General features: G+C 40.4%; 1 protein-coding gene across 4 annotated transcripts in view; it reads left to right on the forward strand.

Annotated features, from left to right (window-relative positions):
- Positions 1–22,844, forward strand: part of KLHL29 (kelch like family member 29) — a 404,582-nt gene that overhangs the window by 319,675 nt on the left and 62,063 nt on the right. For all 4 annotated transcript variants that reach the window (XM_062638410.1, XM_062638407.1, XM_062638409.1 and 1 more), the window contains one exon: positions 9,221–9,359. In XM_062638410.1, coding sequence (XP_062494394.1) covers positions 9,221–9,359 — 139 coding nt within the window. The remainder of the gene's footprint in view (positions 1–9,220; positions 9,360–22,844) is intronic.

Genomic DNA, 22,844 nt, shown 5'->3' on the forward strand with positions numbered 1-22,844 from the left:
CTATCTGCTAGTCTTCACTTACAAGCAATTAAGATAATACTGAATCCATCCCAGATCACGTAGTGATAAATATTTTAGTCTTCCCTTAAGTGTGTATTTATATTCAGGGCTGCCTGCTGGTAAATAAAACAATCAGAACTAAATTTCTCTTTGAATCTGGACTATTGTGTTTCCAGCACTCACAGTTTATTTTTTTCCTTCTCTTTCTGTGTGTGTCTCTCTCTCTCTCTCATTTTGTCTCCAGATAAAATTATTGTCTGCCTGGAAATCAAGTTACAATGCTAACTGAAATAGTGACATATTATATATGGAAGAGGGGGCACGCTGGCAGTTTGCTGGGATCCCCTGGGGTTTATTTGCTTTGGCCAATATAGAACAGACTGCAGCCAACTTTATATTTAACCAGGGGTGAATCCTAAAAACAAAAAAAAATCAGATCCTGCTACAGGAAGCTGCATCTTTATCTCAACATCTCAGTGGGCATTTTTATGCTGGATTCTTTGGTCTTGCTGCTTGTCTTTATATGGGTCTCAGTCTGTGTTGGAAAATGAAAGAGATCAGGTTGTCTCCCTTATTTTTCCTTATTCTTTGCATCCATATATGTAACGTAAATGCAGTCCATTTTCAAAGCCAGTCACATACACTCACTGTGAATTTATAACCCTGTATGACTATAAATTAGCAGGCATGGAAACCATAGAAGACTTTTATTTTATAAATCAAAGCAGCAAAGGCATTCTAGCCCCAAAACTCCCTTTCTTACTATTTTTATGCATAACTTTGATACCAAAATCTCTCCAGAAGTTGTATTTAAAGTAGATTTTCTAGAAATAAGATGTGTAGTTCATCTCTGAATATAGCCAAAAAAAAATGTTGAAATAGTTCTATAGCCTAATATAGGGAGCTATCAACTGTGAAGTGTGTGAAAGCATCCTTGAGGTATCTCCTAATGTCAGTTCTAGTGATAATAATAGCCTGGAAATTGTTTTCAAAGCATGATATGGTGACAACCCTGAGTTTTTAATATGTTTAGAAAGGCTTTATTTGCACGTAGAGTTGTAGTTGTCCTCCTCGAGTGAGTAATCACCGCAGCTGACTTGACGTTTTCTCATCATAATAAGGTGAGAAGAATTTGTCTATGTGAACAACAAAAAATTATTTAGCACAATGGGGCATCTCATTGTCAGTAATCCTATGAGTAGAATTAACATACACAGCCACACATGTGTTGTTCAAGATGGAATATTAAAGTATTTTCCCACTCTCCAGCACCTGTTACTGTATTCTCTAGCAGCACAGGTGTATAACAGGGTCAACAAGACCAAGATCTAGACAGGTTGGTCTGCACTACAAAGTCCTAAACTGTAGCTGTATCAACTTAAGAGTATGACAACTTCACACCTTGCATTTCACATTGCTGTGCTGACAAAACCTAGCAGGAGATGACTCTCATTGCCTTTTGTTCAGAGGCTGGTATAGCTGTGCCAGCAGTGATACCTCTCTATTAGCATATGCTTCATTTAGGTGTGTAGCTGGGTAGCACAGACTCTGTAAGGTGCAGCCTTGTAGTGCTCCTGTAGTCAGTATTAAGCTTGAAAGCTGTAGAGGAACTTCTTACAAGGGCATGTAGTGATAGGACAAGTGTGAATGGCTTTAACCTGAAAGAGGAGTGATTTAGATTGGATATTAAAAAGTTCTTTCCTGTGAGGGTGCTGAGGCACTGGCACAGGTTGACCAGAGAAGCTGTGGCTGCTGCATTCCTGGCAGTGTTCAAGGTTGAATGGTGCTTTGAGCAACCTGGTCTAGTGGAAGGTGTCTCTGCCCATGGCAGGGGGGTTGGAAATAAATGATCTTTAAGGTCTCTTCTAACCCAAAAATTTTATCTGGACTAAGGGCTTATGGAAGTAAAATATTCAGGAGAGGGCCAGAAACAGCCAAGGATTTTCAGATGCCTTCAGAGCAGGATGGCATCCTGTGGAAACGCTGTTATAAATACAGACTGGGAGAGGGGGACTGGACTCACCAATATCATACAGACAGTATTTTGCAGCTCCACCCCAGGCCATTAGCAGCCTTGACACTTCACAGTACAGTGTTTCAACATTTGTCTGACTTCCCCATCTCACCAATAAAGGATCCTTGTACTGGGGAGTCCCAGCTTTGTTACTCCTCCTTCTCCTTCTGCTCTTGACAAAGAAGTGGAACTGACCAATTTGTATGGCCTTCTATGATGGGGCTACAGAACTGATGGACAGGAGTAGAGCAGTTGACGTCATCTACCTGAACTTGTGCAAAGCGTTCAACGCTGTTCCTCATGACATCCTTGTCTCTAAATTGGAGAGACATCAATTTGATAGGTGGACCACTTGGTCAACAAAGAACTGGCTGGATGGTCACACAAACAGAGGTGTGGTCAATGGCTCAATGTCCGGCTGGAGACCAGTAACGAGTGGTGTCCCTCAGGGATCAGTGTTGGGACCAGTCTTGTTCAACATCTTTGTCGCTGACACGGACAGTGGGATCGAGTGCGCCCTCAGCAAGTTTGCCGATGACACCAAGCTGTGTGGTTCGGTTGATACGCTGGAGGGAAGGAATGCCATCCAGAGGGACCTTGACACTCTTGTGAGGTGGGCTGATGCCAACCTTATGAAGTTTAACCATGCCGACTGCAAGGTCCTACACCTGGGTCGGAGCAATGCCAGGCACAGCTACAGGTTGGGCAGTGGAGAGATTCAGAGCAGCCCTGCGGAGAAGGACTCAGGGGTGTTGGTTGATGAGAAAATGAACATGAGCTGGCTTCAGTGTGCACTTGCACCCCAGAAAGCCAACTGTATCCTGGGCTGCATCAAAAGGAGTGTGACCAGCAGGTCGAAGGAGGTGATCCTGCCCCTCTACTCTGCTCTTGTGAGACCTCACCTGGAGTATTGTGTGCAGTTCTGGTGTCCTCAACACAAAAAGGACATGGAACTGTTGGAACAAGTCCAGAGAAGGGCCATGAGGATGATCAGGGGACTGGAGCACCTCCCGTATGAAGACAGGCTGAGAAAGTTGGGGCTGTTCAGCCTGGAGAAGAGAAGGCTGCGTGGAGACCACATAGCAGCCTTCCAGTATCTGAAGGGGGCCTATAAGGATGCTGGGGAGGGACTGTTCATTAGGGATTATAGCAATAGGACAAGGGGTAATGGGTTCAAACTTAAACAGGGGAAGTTTAGATTGCATATAAGGAGAAAATTATTTCTTGTTAGGGTGGTGAGGCACTGGAATGGGTTGCCCAAGAAAGTTGTGAATGCTCCATCCCTGGCAGTGTTCAAGACCAGGTTGGAAAAAGCCTTGAGTGATATGGTTTAGTGTGAGGTTTCCCTGCCCATGGCAGGGGCTTGGAACTTGGTGATCTTAAGGTCCTTTCCAACCCTAACTATTCTGTGATTCTGTGATCCAACAGGAAAAAGAGGTGGAAGTGTTTGAAAATGTGTGTCTAGCCTCAACTATCTAATCTCCCTCAGTAATCTCTGGGGAGACACACCTGTGTTACTGTACCGTTACAGCAGAACAGGCTGGGCTGTGGATAAGACCTGCTTCTGCCTCTATTTGACTGCAGAGGCAGTCCAAGTAACTGGACATGTGATTTTCAGGGTCCTGGAAGAAAAGTGAAGGTCACATGTAGTATCTGAAACACCCTCGTCTGTTAATGATTCCCACCAGGCTTTGCTCATTCCCTTTTTTCTCTATGACTATTTCATTCCAAGCCAAAAGAGAATAAGGGACCTATTTCTTGTCCTCAGTTACAAGTAGGAATTTGTTCCTTAGAGGTGTGTACTTGTCTTCACATCACATGGAAACTGCTGAAGCTTAAAGTGTACTTGCCAACTGGGAAATAACTTTTTCCTGGCCTAAAAGTCATGGGAAACACTAAAGAATGATGTTCAGTGGTGGCTGGTTTGCAGTGTCAAGATGCCTGAAGGGTGGAGAGCAGCATCAGCCACTGCAACACCAGGTCTGTCTGCTTAACTTCATCAGACTGGCCTAATGAGGCAGCTAGACAGTTATCTCTCCATGCAGCTGCTTCAAGCTGTGTGTCAACAGCATGGGGGTTGATGGAGCAGTTTATTGTAGTACTTTCCAGGCTTTGGGGTTCTCTGTGTATCTGTGGGCATTCTGGTGAGAAGAGAGACATGTCAAAACAGGTGAAAAGTCATGAGTTGCTGTGTGGTTCAATAGGACAGGTTCACCATGGTACACACTTTCCTACCATTCACAACTCCTATTCAACTGCTAAATCTTTTGCTTTGTATTTTATTTCTCCTAGCAACACACATTCTGCCATTCACTGTCTATCAAAATGAGCAGGTAGGAACAGTACTGGCACTTAATGGTTAAAGTTATTGTTTTACATAACTAGAGCATAACCTTGGGAATTAATCTTCTTAGTTGTTAAGGCAAGAAGGTAATTGGATTTTCCTTCTGGTAACTTTTCTTTGCTTCCCACATTTTCTGTCCCAGTCATAAAAGCATGAGGCTATCTGGACAGGCACTGGTCTTCTGCATGTTCTTCACAAGAATAATTAATGATGTTTCATCAATTACCCTTTGCAGTTTTATAATAGGTTAGTTATTCTAAGCAAGTTTTAAAAAACACTGTTTGTAATGTGTTCTTCCATATTTCATGGTTCATTATATTTTAGCTCTTGATGCCCCATTTTAAAGCCTTATATACAGGAATATAAGTAAAGAGTTTTTTATTAGAAGTTAAAAGAAACCTGAGAGCTTCCATTGTGTCACAGGAATGTGCATTAGAGAGGCTCTTTAACTGGGTATTCAGTCTCCACTGTGCTTGAAGTACAGAATAAATAAACTTGGGGAATAAGTTCCTTGTTAATTTTTATTTCTGATCATATGTAATTTATAAAAAAAAAAAGTTTCACTGCATAATTTCTGTTCCCTTTACTTAGTCTACACTATTACACAGTTGTACATTTGATCTAAGGTTTGTGGTCTCTTTATTTTAATTTGTAATTTGTCTGTTAATTAAGAGGGATAAAATATAGTGCAATGGGTGGAGCTGGGGACCAGAAGTCAAGGCTTCTGAGTTCTTCCTGGCTCTGTTCCTGACCTGAGGAAAATCACTTATGCCTTCTGGCCCATATTGTCTCTGGGACTTTCAATATAATTATGCTTAAATGCCCCCAAGCAATGATACAAAGGCTGATAATGTCAAGATAGAAAGTGCTTCCTTTCACGAGCTCCATAGAGATGTTCAGTTTCAGATTTCAGGTCAAGTGCCCTTTAGGTTCAACCACTATGTGGCTCATGTAATGGTGGAAGAACATTGGAGTGTCCATTGTGTAGTTCTTTAAGAGGAAAACATTCAACCAGTGTTTGACTGAGAATGATTCATCATTGATAGTGATGAAGAAGACAGAAACCAAGCCAGTCCTCACTGTGATCCCAGCATGTGTGTGCACCTGGGGCAGGAAGGAAAATCCCTTGCCCTCTGGATGCAAGAGCATCTGCTGTGATTCACTGAGGAAAGGGAACATCAGTGCCCACCCTACTGAAACCTTGCTCCTTAGCTGTCCTTGTACTTCATTTTTATCTGCATCACTTAAAAAAAAAAATAAATAAAAAAATAAAAACTTTCTGTAAGAACAAAGAAACCAGAGGAATAAATAACCAGTAGGAAATTCCCAGCACATCCCTTTCTGAAGGTTTTAGGAAATTCCATTTGTTGAAGGAAACACTGAAAATTAGGAGGAGCCCAAAAGAGGGACTAGAAGGAGACAGCTGAGATAATTTTTCACTGCCAGGACTGCACTATGTTGTTTCTCCTTTTACAACTCATCGGCAGGCATTATTACCTGGTGAAAAAATTTGTTTTGCAACTCATCCCGAGTCCTCATAAATCATTAATGCCTGGCTAAGCACAGCGTGAGCATCACAAATACTCTGAGAATGAGGGCCCGTTCTGATATAACCTTGTGTCCAATACTAATGCCTGGTAGTTATTTAGTAATACAAAGGAGCCTCAGTGAGGAAGATTGATGAGTCAGTGAAGTCTCCTGACTTCCTTCTCCTCTCCACCTGCCTTGCCTATTTCTAGTTCAGAAACTGAGCTACAAACAGTACAGGGCTGTTCATAGCCATCTGTCTGAGGAGAGCGCAAGTCAGGGGGACAAGGAGGGACTTACTGCCTCTGAATGTCTATAGAAAAAGAAGAGCTTCTGTTTCTGATCAGGGCTTTTTTTGTGATTTCTGGGGTTTTATGAGCAAAATTGCACCACTGCTCCTGAGCTGTGCATTTCCTGGTTTGCATTCCTTAATGCATCCAGTATAAAGCGCACTGAAGTGTGTAAAGAGCATGGATAGAAACTGAGCCCAGGAACCCCAGGACTGGACGTCATTAAATGGTGCTCAGTAAAGTCCAAGGAATCAGCCGATTACCTGGGGAAGTCATCTGGGGACTTGGATGCTCAAACCAGCTCTCACAATAGTGGAGATAGCACAGAGAGTGCAACATCTATAGGTGCAGCAGCTGAACTTTGTGTCTTGTTATTCCCCAATCTTGGCCACAGTCATGAGTTAAGGATGGTCTCTAGTTTCCCGCTTACCCTGAGCTCACCTCCAAAAACCCACAGCCCCTTCAGAGTGCAGATAAACTCTGTTTCTTCTCTTCCTCACCTCTCCTCTCCTCTTCTCAAGCAGAGCATCCATCCATGTAGTTGTTGTTTAACAGCTGTGCTCTTTAAACACTACAATAATTGATCATGAGCTTTAAAAGGAAAAAAATTGAATGAGGTGAGATGGAGATTGACCCTTTGTGTAAGTGTAACCTTAAACTTGTATGACTTAGTCTTGGTTGGAGCCCTTGTCCTGAAAGGCTTCTGCAAGGAAAGCTGTAAAGTCACAGATAGTAGAGAAACAGATTTTGAATAGGAATTTAGGAAAAGTGCAAAAGGAGATGGAGGACAGTAGTTGGGCAAATTTGAAAAGGGGAATGACAGAAAACGAAACTGAAATTAAGTAGTCAATGAGAGAGTTTCAGAAAGTGTAGAGGGAAAAGTAACAGTGTTTAAGACATAAAATGATAGAAATTGGTTATGAAGAAAATGTAGTTGCTGTAAGTGAAAGTAGGAAAATGGACCAAGATAAAAAAAAAAGTCATTTGTATATGACGAAGGACACAAAAATACTTCCTCCACAGTCTCCTCCAGAAATATGCAACTAAGACAGCACCTGGTGCTGTTCCTGTGAAACTAGAGACCTTAGTCCGTTTTACCCTAAATCATGTAGAACATCCCTTTGTCCAAAGCATCCTTGGTCTTTAACCGAGGCGTGAAGCATTAGCAGTCAAATCATACTTTAGGCATCACACCTCCAGCAAAACCCGGAAACTTTCCTACAGAAAAAGTGAACATCCAGAGCCTGTTATAAGTTCTGCTGAAAATGTATCACTGTACTTTAGTTGAGATAAATTTGTTAAAAATAGTCCCTGGTATGGCACCCACAGGACAGAGTGGTTTATTTTCCCCTATTATAGATCTGACACAAGCCTGCTGTTATTTCTGTGCCCTCTCTAATGATCTGCTTGCTCTCTGGAGAGCACTGACCCTTTTCAGCTCAGAATAATTAGCCTTTCAGACACTACTGTGTTTCCATTAAATAGACATAAATGTGCAAGGTGACATTTATTTATTTACTAAGGCCTGAAAAATGTGCACTACAGATGTTGGGGCTTGGGAGAACTTCAGTTTCTTTTCATTCAACAGTTGTATATTTGCATGCTTTCATGTTTATCTGCTTAGTGCTTGAGCTCTTGCTGAGTTTTGCTGAGGAAACAGGAGAGCACAAAGATTATTTGGGTCTTCATTTCACTGTAAGGCCCTTTGGAAATACTTTGGCAGCCCAGTGCCCAAACCTGACAGTGGCTTTAAATGTGTCTTTAGTTACACAGTTTTCAGGTCCCTTTTAACTGTGTGTAAGGAGGTGATTCCACATAAAGGATTGCTGTTGATTTACAGAACTGTCTGAAGAGGAATGTGTTCAGGGTGTTACACTGAGAAAATGAGAACCTTGACCTATTGCAAACATAAAATAAAACCAAAATTCTTTAGTATTTAAAATCAGCTCTTTTATCATCTTGATCACTGGCTTCTGATCTACCAGACTGTTGCCCAGGTGAAAAGTATATTATTCATCTTGATAGCCATTTTGGTCTGCAAAGTTGGAGGGAATTCTTACATCCACACATGAAGTCATGGCATGCTATTATTTCATTCTGTTAGTACCAATAGGCTTTATAAAAGGAGGTATCACACAAGGTAGGTGATTTATTGCAGGATGGAAACACTTTCATAGGTTATTTTAATCATTATGATTCTTTCATGATGTGTGAAAGTTGATTGTTGCTGTAAATGAAGCCATTGAAGGCTAAAAAATAAAAATGCTGTGATGGTAAAAATCCTTGGAGTGCAAAAAATGGTAATTGCTGTAAATGGCAGTAATTTATTCTCTGTGTGAGATTATTTTTTATCATAAGGATGCTTTTAAGCTAATTCTGAAACATATACAATTGTAGTCCATATAGCTGAGGTATATTGCACAATGCATTGATATTTTGGCCAATTTTCTATGGATGGTAATTTATATATTATTTAGAAGCACTATTTTATTCTATTAACTGAGAGGCTTAACACATTTTTACTATGTTAAAGGATAAGCTATTTTTGCAGGTCTTGTGGTTTTATTATTTTGACCCATATCCAGTTCATACTGCATCATAGTACCATATTTTTGCTAATATTTTTCTGGTATGTTCAAAACTTATTTGCATTTCGATAGAAATTCATTAGCTCTTGATTTTTATTATGACAAATTATTTTGACTTTTCTATGATAATGCGTTCTCTGTGTTTCTGATTTGCTGATGCTGAAATATTTTCTTTTTGGTTTTAACCCTTCCAAATTTAGGATTATTTTTGTTTTTTTTCTGTGTATATATTTCAGTTGTTTAGACCTACTGGTTCCTGCTTTTTTCTTTTTCTTTTTTTTTTTTTCAGTATGTTATGTTTATATCCTCTGTGTGTGTTGAGCCAATCTTACCAACAAAAATATCAGTTGTTTCCTGTTTCTCTACTTCTTTACAAAAAAAAAAAAAGAAAAGTAAAAAGTAAAAATAAAAACTCTTAATGGGAACCCTGGCACTGTCTGTCTTCTCTGTTCTGCAGAAATGTTGAAGGAGTTGAACCAGCAACGCAGAGCGAAAGAGTTTACAGACCTGAAAATTATTGTTGAAGGCAAAGAGTTTGAAGTCCACCAAAATGTTCTAGCTTCCTGCAGCTTGTATTTCAAGGACCTGATTAAAAGGTTTGCCTTCCTTCCAGCTGTGATCTGCTCTGTTCTTTTGTAGGGCGCATTTGTGTCGCTTTTTTTTCCTCCCCTCTCTTGCAGGTTTATGAAGATTGAATCTCCTGTCACAGAGCCAGTAGCCATTCTTTCCACCTTCTCTGAATGTATTTCCAAACTGAAGACTCAGACCCATTTGTTACACATCTGACTTGTACAGTGTGATTATTTCTAATAAGTAGAGGCCAGTTTTGGCCGAAGAAAGCATTCCACCACTGAGAGATCAAAGATTTAAACCCAACCGCTAATGGCGATTCAGACTACAACTAAGAGCTATTGCTGTCAGTGTTTTCAAGGGACTGTCACATGCGACAAAAGTCTGTCCTTCAGGCTACAATAAGCCATCAGCATTCTGGTGAACGATGCTGAGACGTCATGCTAATAAAGCATTTTGAGTATCATAATCCCTTCACCCCTGAAATCTTTGTTACATGCTTTTGTGTGGCTTTTATGGGCAAAGGGATTGATATTTTTATTATTTGTGGGCATTTGAAAGATGAAAAGACAACTGATGAATTTCTTTAGAAAAGACTGGAAATAAGACTGTTTTCTGGTCAAAATATAGCTCAGTCTGCATGTTAAACTAGGGGGAGCTTTTTCCTGCAAACACTCTAGCTTAGGGTAGGTACAATACGTACATTTTCTAAACATTGTGTCTCCACATATGCATTTTCCCCCCCTCTGTTTCTAGCTGGTTGATTCTAAACAGTGCATGATAATCTTTTTTCTTTACATTACATTGATTTTTCAATTTGTATGCTTTATATACTTGTATAGGAATAAATTGGTACTCTTGTATTATTAGTAAGTTAGAGTAGCAAGTAGGGAGGGAAAAAAACATAAGGATAACTTTCATTTTTCTCTCAATCATCAGCAAATTAATGCAGCTGCTGATTTTGCCTTGCAGTATTTTCCTGAGCAGACTGAACCTGGACTGTGCTAAAAAATGGGATTAAAGAACATTTTGCTTGCTTCAAATCTTGTATTTAAATTTTGCCAACTAACACAATAGTGACTGTATTTTATTTCAGGATGGCATATTGGCTGGTATCTCCTTTCAGTGTATTATGTCCTTTTGCACAAAGCTGGTTTTATAATTATGGATATATATTACATTTCTATGATATAACTGTGCTGACTGCCTTATCAATTATTCATAAAAAATATGTTGGCCTAGGAAGCATGTCTTTTCCCCTCTGTAAATCTAATGATTGCTAGCTGTAGCTATGCCAGATCTCTCCTATCCTTTCTTTTCTGTCTGCTCATTATCATTTAATTGTTAAGGCTACAGTATATTCTTTTCAGGGTGATAAGGAGTAGAGTCTATAGGGAAGGAAAAATCTTAGAATCAACTTAGAGAAATCCAGTAACTAACTGGCCAAAGACTGTCATTTGGATTTTCCTCTGAATACATTTGCTTCTGTGCAGAGGTCACCAAACAGCATCTATTTCTAGAAGCACACTGAGGAACCTTTCTGCTTTATTATTTAGTTAACAAATTGAGATATACTTTATATTCAACACTGCTCTGATAGGAACTCATTTGAAACAAACAAAAAAGCCCAAACCTTTTAAAATGCTCTGAAAAGAGGCTATGAGAGCTCATAAGCATTACAGGAAAAAAATAATGCAAGATTTAGCCCATTTGCCAACCTCACCACTTTTTGCCTTCTTTCACATCATCATCAGCAATAAATAATCCAGAGGTCGATTTCTGTCCACAGTCAGGTCTCTCCATCCCAGTTGTCTTCCCTATATAACCTCAGTTGCACACATGTAACCTTGATGAAAGCTAATGGAGTTGCACAGGTGTATCCATGGCAAAAATACCTTTATTACTGATGATGATGCTTGAATAAGGAAAAAATTCAGCTTGATGTCTGGTTGAGTTTGCAAAACTGGTGAGAAAAACAAATATTCACCTGTAAACTGAGCAAGTGTATCTCTGTGAGACAATAAACTCAGGGCTATGGGGTGGAATTCCTAAAGATTTTCTGGGTTAGAAGATACTTGCAGTGTAAAGCCTGATCCTTTTAGAAACCTCGTGAAGTCAATGAAAGAACTCAAGTTGGAAGAGACACTGAGTATTTTGAAGTATCCTGCCCTTAATAATACAGAATCATTAAGTTTATAAATACAATACATCTAGAATTTCCTCCTGATATTTGTTAGCATCTCATTTGACATAGTACTTAAAGCTTTATGGGATCAATATTGCACTTTTTGTTATTATAGAAATCAAAACAAGAAACAGCTTTTCTTAAAAAATAAGAGATCTCTTTATATTAAACATAATATAAAGGCTATTTCAATCATTCCATGCTAGAGTTAAATTCCTATGCCATTCCAATGAAGGCACCAATGGGTCACCAGAAACGTCAAAGAGAAGATGATCTATTCATGAGGGTGCTATGTGCATCCATATAAACATGTAGAAAAATAATATCTTTCACAGTATTTACTTTGGCTGTTCTTTGCCACAGCCTAGCTATTGTTAACCTTATGTTCTGTGTGTTCAAGTTGGTATCTGATGGTAGAGTAGCAAGTACTGTCTCAAAAAAATAAAAGGGAAATGTTCAAAAACAATAAGATCAATTGCCTTCTCCTTAAAAAAGAAGAAAAAAACAGAAAAATAGACAAAAAGCATAATAGAACTAAAGGTGTTACCCATCTTGAGAAAGGCTATTTAATGAGAATTAGTCAGAGCAGGGAAGAAAATATATTATTTTTATTGCACTGTAATGAAAAGATGATAACCAGGTTTGATTGACCAAAATAATTCTGAAGATATTTATGAAATAAATTTGGTAATGAGAGTGCACTTTGAAAAACCTTCATTTTTCAGAAAATAGTAAATCCTGCAGTATGCCGAACATTCCAGTCCTCATCCAGGAAAGTTCTTGTTCCATGTGGTTTATCCTGAACAGACGAGCATGGCCCTTTGGGGTTGGGTTAGTCTAGTCCAGTCCTGAACTGAAGTTCAGCACCACACCAAGCACTGTGCTTTTGGAAACAGATTAGCCAGTCCCATCAGGAGCTGTGCATCACTCAAGCCTAAACCAGGACTCAGTGTTCATCTCCCTCCCAACAGCAGCTGACCATAAAAAACAATCTTAGTCCTTTTCAGTGCAAGATCATCTGGAAAGGATTAGGTGTATTAGGAACAGCAGGTGTGAAATGTTCCTGACATCTGTTCCATTTCATTAGCTTAAGGTGTCCCTGCCCATGGCAGGGGGGTTGGAACTAGACGATCTTAAGGTCCTTTCCAACCCTAACTAGTCTATGATTCTATGCCCACCAAGGCAGGGAAATGAGGTGGAAGGGAGGAATGGGATGTGAAGATGGGAGCATGCCCAAGGCTGGTCCCTCAGTAGAACATATTGCAGTAACCTCAGGGCTGTGGGGCTATCACTAACAGCCTAAGGAATGATTTATGCGACATTAAACATTTGGGGAGTGCTAGGCTTCCTTAAGTTCCCTTCATAAAATCCTCTTTAAAGTATATTCCTTTTTGGGTGATTATTTGAGCCTACTTTATGACAGGTGTGGAGTTGAGTAGTTGGCTTTACTGCTTGCTCAATCAGGCACAGAGCATATAGAGGAGTTGATACACTTTATCTGCACTTAGGGAAATCATGTGGTTAGTCAGCTTCTTCAAACTGTGACCCATACAAGATTGCTGCAGTGTAGGACTTCAGAAGAAAATGGATGATAAATAGCAGCTGGAGTAGGGTTCTGTCGCCTAAATGTCATCTTGTATTCTGAGTGCACACTTCCAGTCTGCCTGACTTTGGCCTCTAATTTGCACCTGTATTTTAGGTACTCAAGAAATCAGTCTTCCCAATGCAAGGGCTTAATTTATGGTACAGGAAATGAAGAGAAGCACCTGGAAGGCTTCCAGAGGGAGCGTTTTCTCCTAATTCATGTACCTATGTGCAGGGAGGTAGGAGATACCTCTGGAGCAATGAGGGGTGCTTGCCTCTTCCTGTTAGTCAACCAACATTTAGACCCAAGGATGGCGTCTAAGGTGGATTTAGTGTAACCTCGCCTTCTGGTCTACTGCTATAGTCTGCAGACAGTAAGGCAGAACTTTCCAGGAGACAAGTCCTCTCACCATTTTAGTGGGTGCCTAAGATATGAGGTAAAGGACGAGGCCATCCCTGTTTATGATTACAGAGAGATGAGGTGATTTGCTTGGGCTATGAATTTAAGATGGGTATAACTTTGCTTCCTTCAGGGCTCCAGCCTGAGCCGGTTATCTAGGCTTCCTGTGTGGTCATGAGGGAAGATGGGAATGACTGTAGGGCAGTTCATCCCACCTTATGATAAATAGCCTAAACTGCCTTCAGGAAGTACTCATTTTTCATTGCCCAGAGAGAAAGGCCAGTCACCCAGCCTGACTCACTGTTGGCTAAAAGTACATAGAATCATAGAATAGTTAGGGTTGGAAAGGACCTTAAGATCATCTAGTTCCAACCCCCCTGCCATGGCCCCTATAGGCCCCCTTCAGATACTGGAAGGCTGCTATGAGGTCTCCACGCAGCCTTCTCTTCTCCAGGCTGAACAGCCCCAACTTTCTCAGCCTATCTTCACACAGGAGGTGCTCCAGTCCCCTGATCATCCTCGTGGCCCTTCTCTGGACTTGTTCCAACAGTTCCATGTCCTTTTTGTGTTGAGGACACCAGAACTGCACACAATACTCCAGGTGAGGTCTCACGAGAGCAGAGTAGAGGGGCAGGATCGCCTCCTTCGACCTGCTGGTCACGCTCCTTTTGATGCAGCCCAGGATATGGTTGGCTTTCTGGGGTGCAAGCGGACACTGAAGCTGGCTCATGCTCATTTTCTCATCAACCAACACCCCTGAGTCCTTCTCCACAGGGCTGCTCTGAATCTCTCCACTGCCCAGCCTGTAGCTGTGCCTGGCATTGCTCCGACCCAGGTGTAGGACCTTGCACTTGGCATGGTTAAACTTCGTGAGGTTGGCATCAGCCCACGTCACAAGTGTGTCGAGGTCTCTCTGGATGGCATTCCTTCCCTCCAGGGTATTCCCTCCAGAATATTTTTTCAGAATTTTTCTGAATGTCACATACATATGCTTATATATGTATACAGAAAGAAAGAAATTGATCAGAATAAACAAAAAAAAAAATAAGTCTTCAAAACACCCTTCTCACAGAGCACATATTTCTTATTTAAAACATTATTGTTTTGAGGAAGAGGAGAAATGAGCTCTGTGTCTTTGTCCAGAAGAAATGGTGGAATGTGAGTGTGTTCTGGAAGGAAGGAAAGAAGGAACAGAAAATTCCATGAAGAGGCATGATTTTTTCCAGCTGCATTTGGGATAGACAAGCACAGCCACTGGATAAATGGAATGTCTGAAATTTCCATAACTAAGAGTTTCACCGGAACATTTTAATTTGCTACTTTCTTTGTCTTAACCGAACCCGAAGTGCTGGAATCTCTACCAAATATGACATTAATCATAGGAAGCACTTGACATGAAAGTCTCTTCTTGGACAAAATGTTGGCTCTTATAAGCAGACTTTAATTTTATTTCTCTGTGGTCAGTTACTAAAGATACACAGATCTGTCTACAAGTTTTATCTTATTAAGATGTGATTTTAGTGATCCTTTCTCATCTTGAAGTCATCCTGGCTGCCTGATTGCACTAGCACATAGTAGTAAGTCACAAACACAAAGAGATTTTGTCACAAAAAGCAAGCATTTTTGATGCTGTGTAATCTGGCAACACTGTGTTCCTCCTTATTTTCCTAAGGAGGACAGCCAGTGACTTTATGGCCAAATTGCTTTTCCATGGTATCTTGCCTCTTTTTGCAAGTGTTCAGATTTATTTATTCATTTATTTTTCTAAAACAGGGTTGTATGTACTCTCTGAGGGCTTAAAGGCAGGGCAGGAGAAGTAAACCATTCAGGGTGAAAGGACCAAATTCCTCTTGCTTTACACCTACACTGAAGACAGAGATGTCATTCTGCATTTTACACTATTGTGTGGAAAAGCAGCATTTGGATGCAAGACAGAGAAACCTGCCGCTATCCATCTGAAACAGTCTGACAAAACTGCACAAGCATTTAAGTGTCTGGAAAACAGACTGTCTGGTTTGTGTTTACATTGTAAAAAGCTCAAAATGAGAAATAGCAGATGAAAGAAAAATCTACTCTTGGTGACCCCTTCTTGTTTTCCTTCTTATTAAGAACCTTGCTTTTAACTCAGAGGAGCAGGCAGCATTTCTACATCTGCATGCTTCAGCTCCGTTGTAGAATGTGGAAACAGATCATAACATGTCTTTGAAAACAGAGAAATAGGAAGTTAAAAATATGGTGTTTGTTTCAGGTGCAAGTTTCTGTTAAACCATTTAAAGGAGTCTGTGAGAATGGGAGGTTGCATTGGAGTGTAAAATACTCCTCGCCCTTCACTGCCAGTGCGCAGGTGTAAATTTTTCTGTGGGTGACACTTTTCTTTTAAATGAGGGACTTAATTGCTGTGTGTTGGGTGCAAAATCCTGGCAGGAGAAGCAGGTTTCTGCCTTGGGTGGCCCCTTTCTGTGAGCGCGTTTCGCTTGCTCTGCCTGCCCGAGCAGCCGCTCGCCTGTCAGAGCTGCCTACTGGGTTTCAAATGTTGCAGCTGCCGGGCCCTGGAAAACATGTTTTCATCAAGCAAAAATGCATTGTCTTCTACATAAATGAATTGCAGCTTACAAATATTCAGAGGTGTTGCTGGGCTGTCAGGCTGAGGACCTGCCACAAAACCTATAGCTGGCGTTGCAGCCCAGCTATTTCCAGGCTGGCGAGCATAGCCGTGGATTAGGAAGGCGAGTGGCTGGGGGTGAATGCTCCTCTGAAAGGAGAAACAGGTCAACATGCCCTGCTCTGAAGAGAAAATGCGTCAAGGAGGACAGAAAGGCTCCTCTTCAGGCCTTGAGGTGCAATACAGAAATTAAACTTCTCCCTCATAATGGCTGCAGCTTGCAGAGGCACCGAGCAGAATCACTTAACCTCTCACTCCTCTCCTTCATTGACAGCATCTCTGTTTACTGTAGTTTGGGCTTTTTGCTCACATAATTTCTTGACACAACTACAAATCCTGCAAATCTTATCGAGGAATGACAGACTAATCACCTTTCTTGCTCTGGCTAGACCTATCTGCAAGCCATGCAGCTGTCATGCAACCACTCATAAGTTGCTGGTGTGTGTGACCTACCTGTATTTACTTAATATCTCACAGCCCTGTCTAGGCTTGACTGTGCTGAAATTTAGGAGTGAAAGGGAACAGTTGTCTAATGAGGTGCTGTTCAAGCTAAATGGATCAAGGACAATGAAAAAAAATTACACAGCACAGAAACGAGCTGTGTTCTTGAAAGCTGTCATTTTTGGTCCACTACCTAAAGCCAGTCTTGCCCTAAAACAAGGGTAATCAAATCTCTGACTCCAGCATGCTCTCAGGTAGCTCCAGGGATCAGCAGTTCACTTCCTTTCATTTAAATCATCAAGAATTAGCCACTGCTGGATTGGAATAATGAGTTTGAATTAATAGGGCCGGGTTATGATCATATCAGATCACAATCCCCCTTTTTTTGCTTGCATAGCACAGACCTTCTGTGACTGAAATACTCTGAGTAGTTCTGTGAGGTGGTGTGTGCAGAAATTGATGGGGTGAGAAGGGCTCCATGCCCTTTCCTGCACATACTGTGGCCATAGGTGATGCAATATATTACCTTTCATTGATGTCCAGAGCACAGGCTGGCTGTACATATACTCCGAGGAGCAGTAGAAACACCCTGTAGCTGAATGAGAAAAAACCAGTGCCTGACAGAATTAATTCTAATTACTGAAATGCTGATTGGGATCTTTGGGCACTACCATAATCATAGTAGTAGTAATAAATAATAATTGTGGTTATCATTACTTTATTATTGTTTTCCCTCTAGACATTGCAGTGATGAGAAAGAACCTTGGATAGACTTACCTAGATAATTACTTGTATAAATTTCACCACATACCTAAGAAACAGATTTATTAGCTACATAATGCCAGCTCTCTGCTAAGCTGTTTTTTGATGATGTAATAAATATCATTAAAACAAATCAGACAGGAGTTTTGGTTAAGGGGGTGAGCTTTTAGTTTTCTGAGAACAAATTCTTTACTCTGTTATTTTACTCTTACTCTTCCTTCCCATATAAGCCACCAAAACCTGCTTGCATCTTTTATATAGCTTTAACAAATAGTATCTCTCACCCCAGGATACTTTGCCACATATTTGCTGAATTAGATGGCCAAAGATACTTGCAAACAAGTTAGATCCCATGCTATTAATAAATTGGCCCAGTTTTTTTCTACTTCTCCGCTAGCGCCCTGTGAGAATGAGTTTATTCTCAATCCCTAGCAAAAGTCTAGGTCATGAAATGCTGTTCTTCCAAGGGCACTCACTATGCACTTCTTCATTCACTTGCTAGTCATTTAAGCCAGCATCTTCAAACTCGTCATCTTCTTTCTTAAATCTCAGCAGGGAGGCAGATTTGTGCCTCCGACTGTGATCTCCGACACTATAGCATTACAGGCTGCCGCTTATCCTACGCCTTTAGAAATAGTCTTGACTGAGCCATTAGATTGTGTTTTGTCAGTGAATAGCATTAAGGATAAATAGGGGACCTGGCTCCTTGTTTGATTTTATTCTGGCCATGTTGTCCATGAATAAAAGCATTTGCTGTTAATCCTATTGCTCGTCTTTGTTTGTAATGATCATTTCTGTGATGGTGAATTAGCAGAAGCTGCTAGTGCATGCCTGAGCTCACAGCCATTAATTTTCCTGATTTTCTTCTGATAGAGCAGGTGCAAACTGGCAGCATTTGACCCTAATAAGTTACACTAGTCTTGCCAATTTTGTTTGCCTGAAACAAGAATCATTGTTTGTATCAACGTCCTGGTAAAAAGTGAGCAAATGGATTTGTTGGTCCAAATTTTCATGACAAATTTGCAAGCCTGTGTTTAAACAATGTAATTTATTTAATCTTGTGATTTTACTAGTTCTTTATCATAATCACACAATAGTACCATTATAGTATATGTTTTCTTCTCTCATGAGACAAATGGATAGTGGCTGAAGCTCAAAGATAATATTTGTCTATAAGATAGTATAATGAAGGCAGAGATTTGCAAGTTAATACATTTTGAGCTGATAAAATAATTCCAAAGGAGAAGCAATGCTAGGATGTAGTTTATTTTTTTAAATCCTATTTAATAGAACATTCAGTGCCTTATGACATACATATTGCAATGATGTTGCTCTATAAATGTCCCTTCCTGTCATCATTAGCATGACTGATTACCTTGCAGCTGCATAAACTTGAATAACTCAGTAAATAACCTGTTACCTCACTATGCACATGCATCTTGATGTGCGTGTTGTGAAAATGTATGTTGGTATGTTTGGGCATCTATGCTTTTATATCTCATGAGCATGTAATTATAATAAATCAAGCTCTTCGGTACAAAATACAACTTACTGTGCTGTGCAGAGTGCTGTGCCTGTTCTGTTCACAGCTGAGGGTTGGCTAAAATATAACAAAGTTTCTTTGTTGCTTCTTCCAAGATAAATAGATGTGGGGGTTTTGAAGCATTAATAACTCTGAAGATGATGAAAAATCAAATAGCAGACAGTTAAGATGCAGGAACATTGCATTCTGTTCTTTGCCTGGAGTTTCAGTGTTTTAAGGATTATGTTCCACGGTAAACAAGATGTTCAGTCTAAATTGTCTAGACTTGAGCAGGAGTTTCTAATGAGCACATAGCTAACAGACTCCTAAACCTCATGAGAAGCTGCCTGTCCCAATCTGGAGTCCATCCCGTGGTAATCAAAATAATTTGACAGAGATAAAAAGAAGTAGCTTCTCCTCATTTAAGTGCTTCATCTTACATAAAAATCTTGGATTTCCTGTTTTCTGGAGGCTGAAACACTGCCCAAGGAACAAAGCAATTGAATCTGAGGGTTTTTTGTTGTTCTGTATTTCTTGGTGGCAAATATTTTGCCCTTGTAGAATGGGAACACAATTACTGTAGGTTAAACATTCATTTTCCTAATTATGAAACCAAGCCAGCATGTTAAGCAGAGGGGCAGATCCTGCAAGGGCATAAAGTGAAGAGGCCTGCAGCAGCTGGCTGGTGGGACAGGCCACTGCTTTGGTCCATGCAGGGTGGGACCAACTCCAAAATACAAGCTTCAGATGCGTCAGTCCAGGTGGAGCTGGAGCTCCTGCCTGCATGCTGGCAGTCCCATAACCTCCCCTCAGCTCAAATGTGCTTTTACTGGAGGATACTCAGATTCTGGAGTTGTAAGAGATCCTGAGCAACAGATAGTCAAACACAGCAATTTTAGTTATTTATATTACACTACCAGATCAGTGTGTTTTCCTATTTCTTAAAAATCCTGAGTGAAATATGAACAATGTCGTGAATAAGTTATGGAAGTAGGTCTTTGCCCTATCTGCTCTTGGGGGAAGCACGTAATGGTGGTAGACTCTCTGTTCGCAAGCAGAAGGGTTGGACCCTGGAGAGGCAGAGAAAAAAAGACACCAAGTCCCACGTGTCCAAGGACAGATCACAAATGATAATTCCGAATGTGTCTTTATTTTAAAAGATAATAATCTATTTCAGTGCCCTTTTGGAGCACAAAGCTTAAATATACGTCAGTCTGTGGCACAGTGAGTCATATGGCTTTGAATGTAAATAGGTGTCACAAACTGTCAGTCCTCCTGTTCCCAACCAGGCAGCCTGGGAGGAAGCTGAACCAACTGTTCCTAGGCAGTAATGTACATGTACATAAAATGTTTCACATTTTTCATGTTTATTCCGTGCAGATGGCTCCGTTTTGAACATCCAGAATTTGTTTTGACTTTGTGACTATAGCTTGTAAACAGAGAGTTGGCTGGCATCTGTACCGGGTATAGGTAGCTTTTCGTATTTGATCTAAAATTGAGTGAGGCTGTAGCCAAACCATTAGTCAGTCAAAATAATGTTGCAAGCAGGTTAAAGGCAGCATATCCAAACCGTAAGGGAAGCCTGAATTAGAGGCGGTAGCACTGTCCATAAATTGACAAATTGATGCACTAGCGGTGTTTCACTTACACAGCTACTTTAGCCAGGCTCTAAAGGCGCCTTTGCAAATCAAGGCATCTCACCATTAAATGTTTTGAACTGAATCACATGGAAATTCTGTTACGTGGACGTGTTGATACGAATAATGCAGAGAAAATGCATGGATATACATATATTTATGACTCAAGATGCAGAAAACTCAGTTGTACTGCTATTAAGCATGAAAACACTGTGCTGATTCTTGTCAGTGTGTATTACATGCATGAAAATGATTTTCAAGGACAAATGAATACCAAAAATGTAAAGTTCTCTACTTTTTCTTTTGTCGGCTCCACTCCTAAGTCTTGCAGATGAGGTTTTAGGAATATTTTTCCTGCTATCAGTATTTAAATGTTTTATCTCTTTTTATATATGTGTTAACAGAAAAGGACACCAATTTTGATTTGTTATTTGAGAGTGTAGTCGAACCATCTTCTACTTTAAAAAGCTCCCTGTGCCTTTGTCTTCCTAAGTGATTAAGTTGAAGGATAAGTAGCCAGAGTATATTCAAAAGGCCTTTGCTTTATTTTGTTAGACCTAATTATCCCAGACAATACAAAATATTTTTCAGTCACACCCCCCTTACCCATTCAGAGTGTATCTGTGCTTCCTGCTTATCTGCAGGTTCAGTTCTGCTTGCGCATTGCTCAGGTCTATCACCTTGCTGGAGAAATACATGATTTGTAAATCTGAAAGAATCCTCCAACAGCTACCATAAAATTGAGCTGTTAAAGAGCTCTTGGAGTTTGTTTAAATGTAAACCTAAACAAACCTCTTTTCTGTTTAGCTCAAGATAAATCTTTTTAAAAGTCCTGTTCTAAATCACTTCCCAATTTTAATGAGTTTATATATCAGCCTTTGCCAGATTTTTACTGTAGCTATTCTCCAAGATTACAGCCATGATAAAGTAAGGACTAAAATTGTTTATTATATATTATTCTTCAGAAGCAAAACTTTTTCCCCCAGAGGCTGTTGGGAGAGCTATTGATTTTCTGCCACAATGTGAAATGTGTGACCTTTATAATATGAACAATGATTACAAGGCCAATAAAATGACATCATTCTGTTTAAACTTCAGAGTTCGCAGGGCAAAAAGCAGAATGTGCCACATTTAATGATGTCCACAGACGATAAGTGCACGTTGCCTGGCTTTAGGTGAGACTGAAACAAGAGGCAGGCAGGCTCTCCATCCCCCAAATACCCCGTGCTTGTGTCAGGAGCGGGGAGCAGAAGGGTATGCACCAGGTAGAGATGTCTTTTCCCAGCAATTAAGGCAAGAAATGAGTGCTTTTCTCATAGCAGGCTTTTCTAAATGTTTTCATCTACCAATGCCACTGACAAAACTCCTCCTGATGTGATGCAGGATGAGCTATTTGGGGCACAGCTGTATACATTTGTACAGATTTTCCTCAATCCATTGCATATGTATTTACAGGACTAAATTTTATTCTTACAATACAGCTTTAGCCACTTCATTGATAAGAAAAAGCTCCATCCCAAATAAATAGATGAAGTATAACTGCACAGAGCATACTGATATTCTAATGTGTGTGAAAACAAGGAACACAGAAAGCTTTAGTTGGGCTTGGAGGGGGTGCCACAGTCTGATTTATGTTTCCAGAAATCTATAGAATTTCCCACTACATCAGTCCACTTCCCCACATTATTTTCTTCTCTTCTTTCAAACGCTCATTTTTGATCTATTAGGACCTGCTTCAGCCAATTCCCTGTCCATTCTCCAGCCCATCCCAAACCAGGTCCCCAGCATGGAAACCAGGATAGCTGTGGTTTCCCTGTGCAAGCTGAACCAAGCCTGCACTCAATATTTGATTCAGCTAAATGTGGAGCCAAAGGGTTCACTGCTCAGAAAGCACAGGCAAAACAGCACAATGCATGCAAGGCATCACGGAGGAAGAAACAGGGATAATTTTCATTCCCATTTCTGGCTCATTGTGTAATATCAATAATCTCTGTAGCTTTGTGTTATACTTTCTGTAAGTGGCTCTAGTGATTGATTAAACACCTTAGCTTTTCTTTGGTGTTTAATCAATTGCAGCAGCAGTTTATTGCTTAGTGTATTACAAAGTAAGAGAGATTATTACTTAATTATTCTGAAAAATAGCAGCTTGCAGTTGTTCCTAACATGAGTATGTGTCTATGCTGACATTTGTGTCACATTATCCTTTCCTTTGTGCCTCCTGGTCAGTGCACTGGCTGAAAGTGTGCGATTCCAAATGGATCACGTGCAGCTATTCCCACAGCCATTGCCAGCGCAGCACAATAAGTGCCATTAAATAA

The sequence above is a fragment of the Pezoporus occidentalis genome, unplaced genomic scaffold (genome assembly GCF_034315485.1).
Source record: "Pezoporus occidentalis ecotype Australia unplaced genomic scaffold, CSIRO_AGI_Poc_V1 ctg57, whole genome shotgun sequence".
Taxonomy (NCBI): domain Eukaryota; kingdom Metazoa; phylum Chordata; class Aves; order Psittaciformes; family Psittacidae; genus Pezoporus; species Pezoporus occidentalis.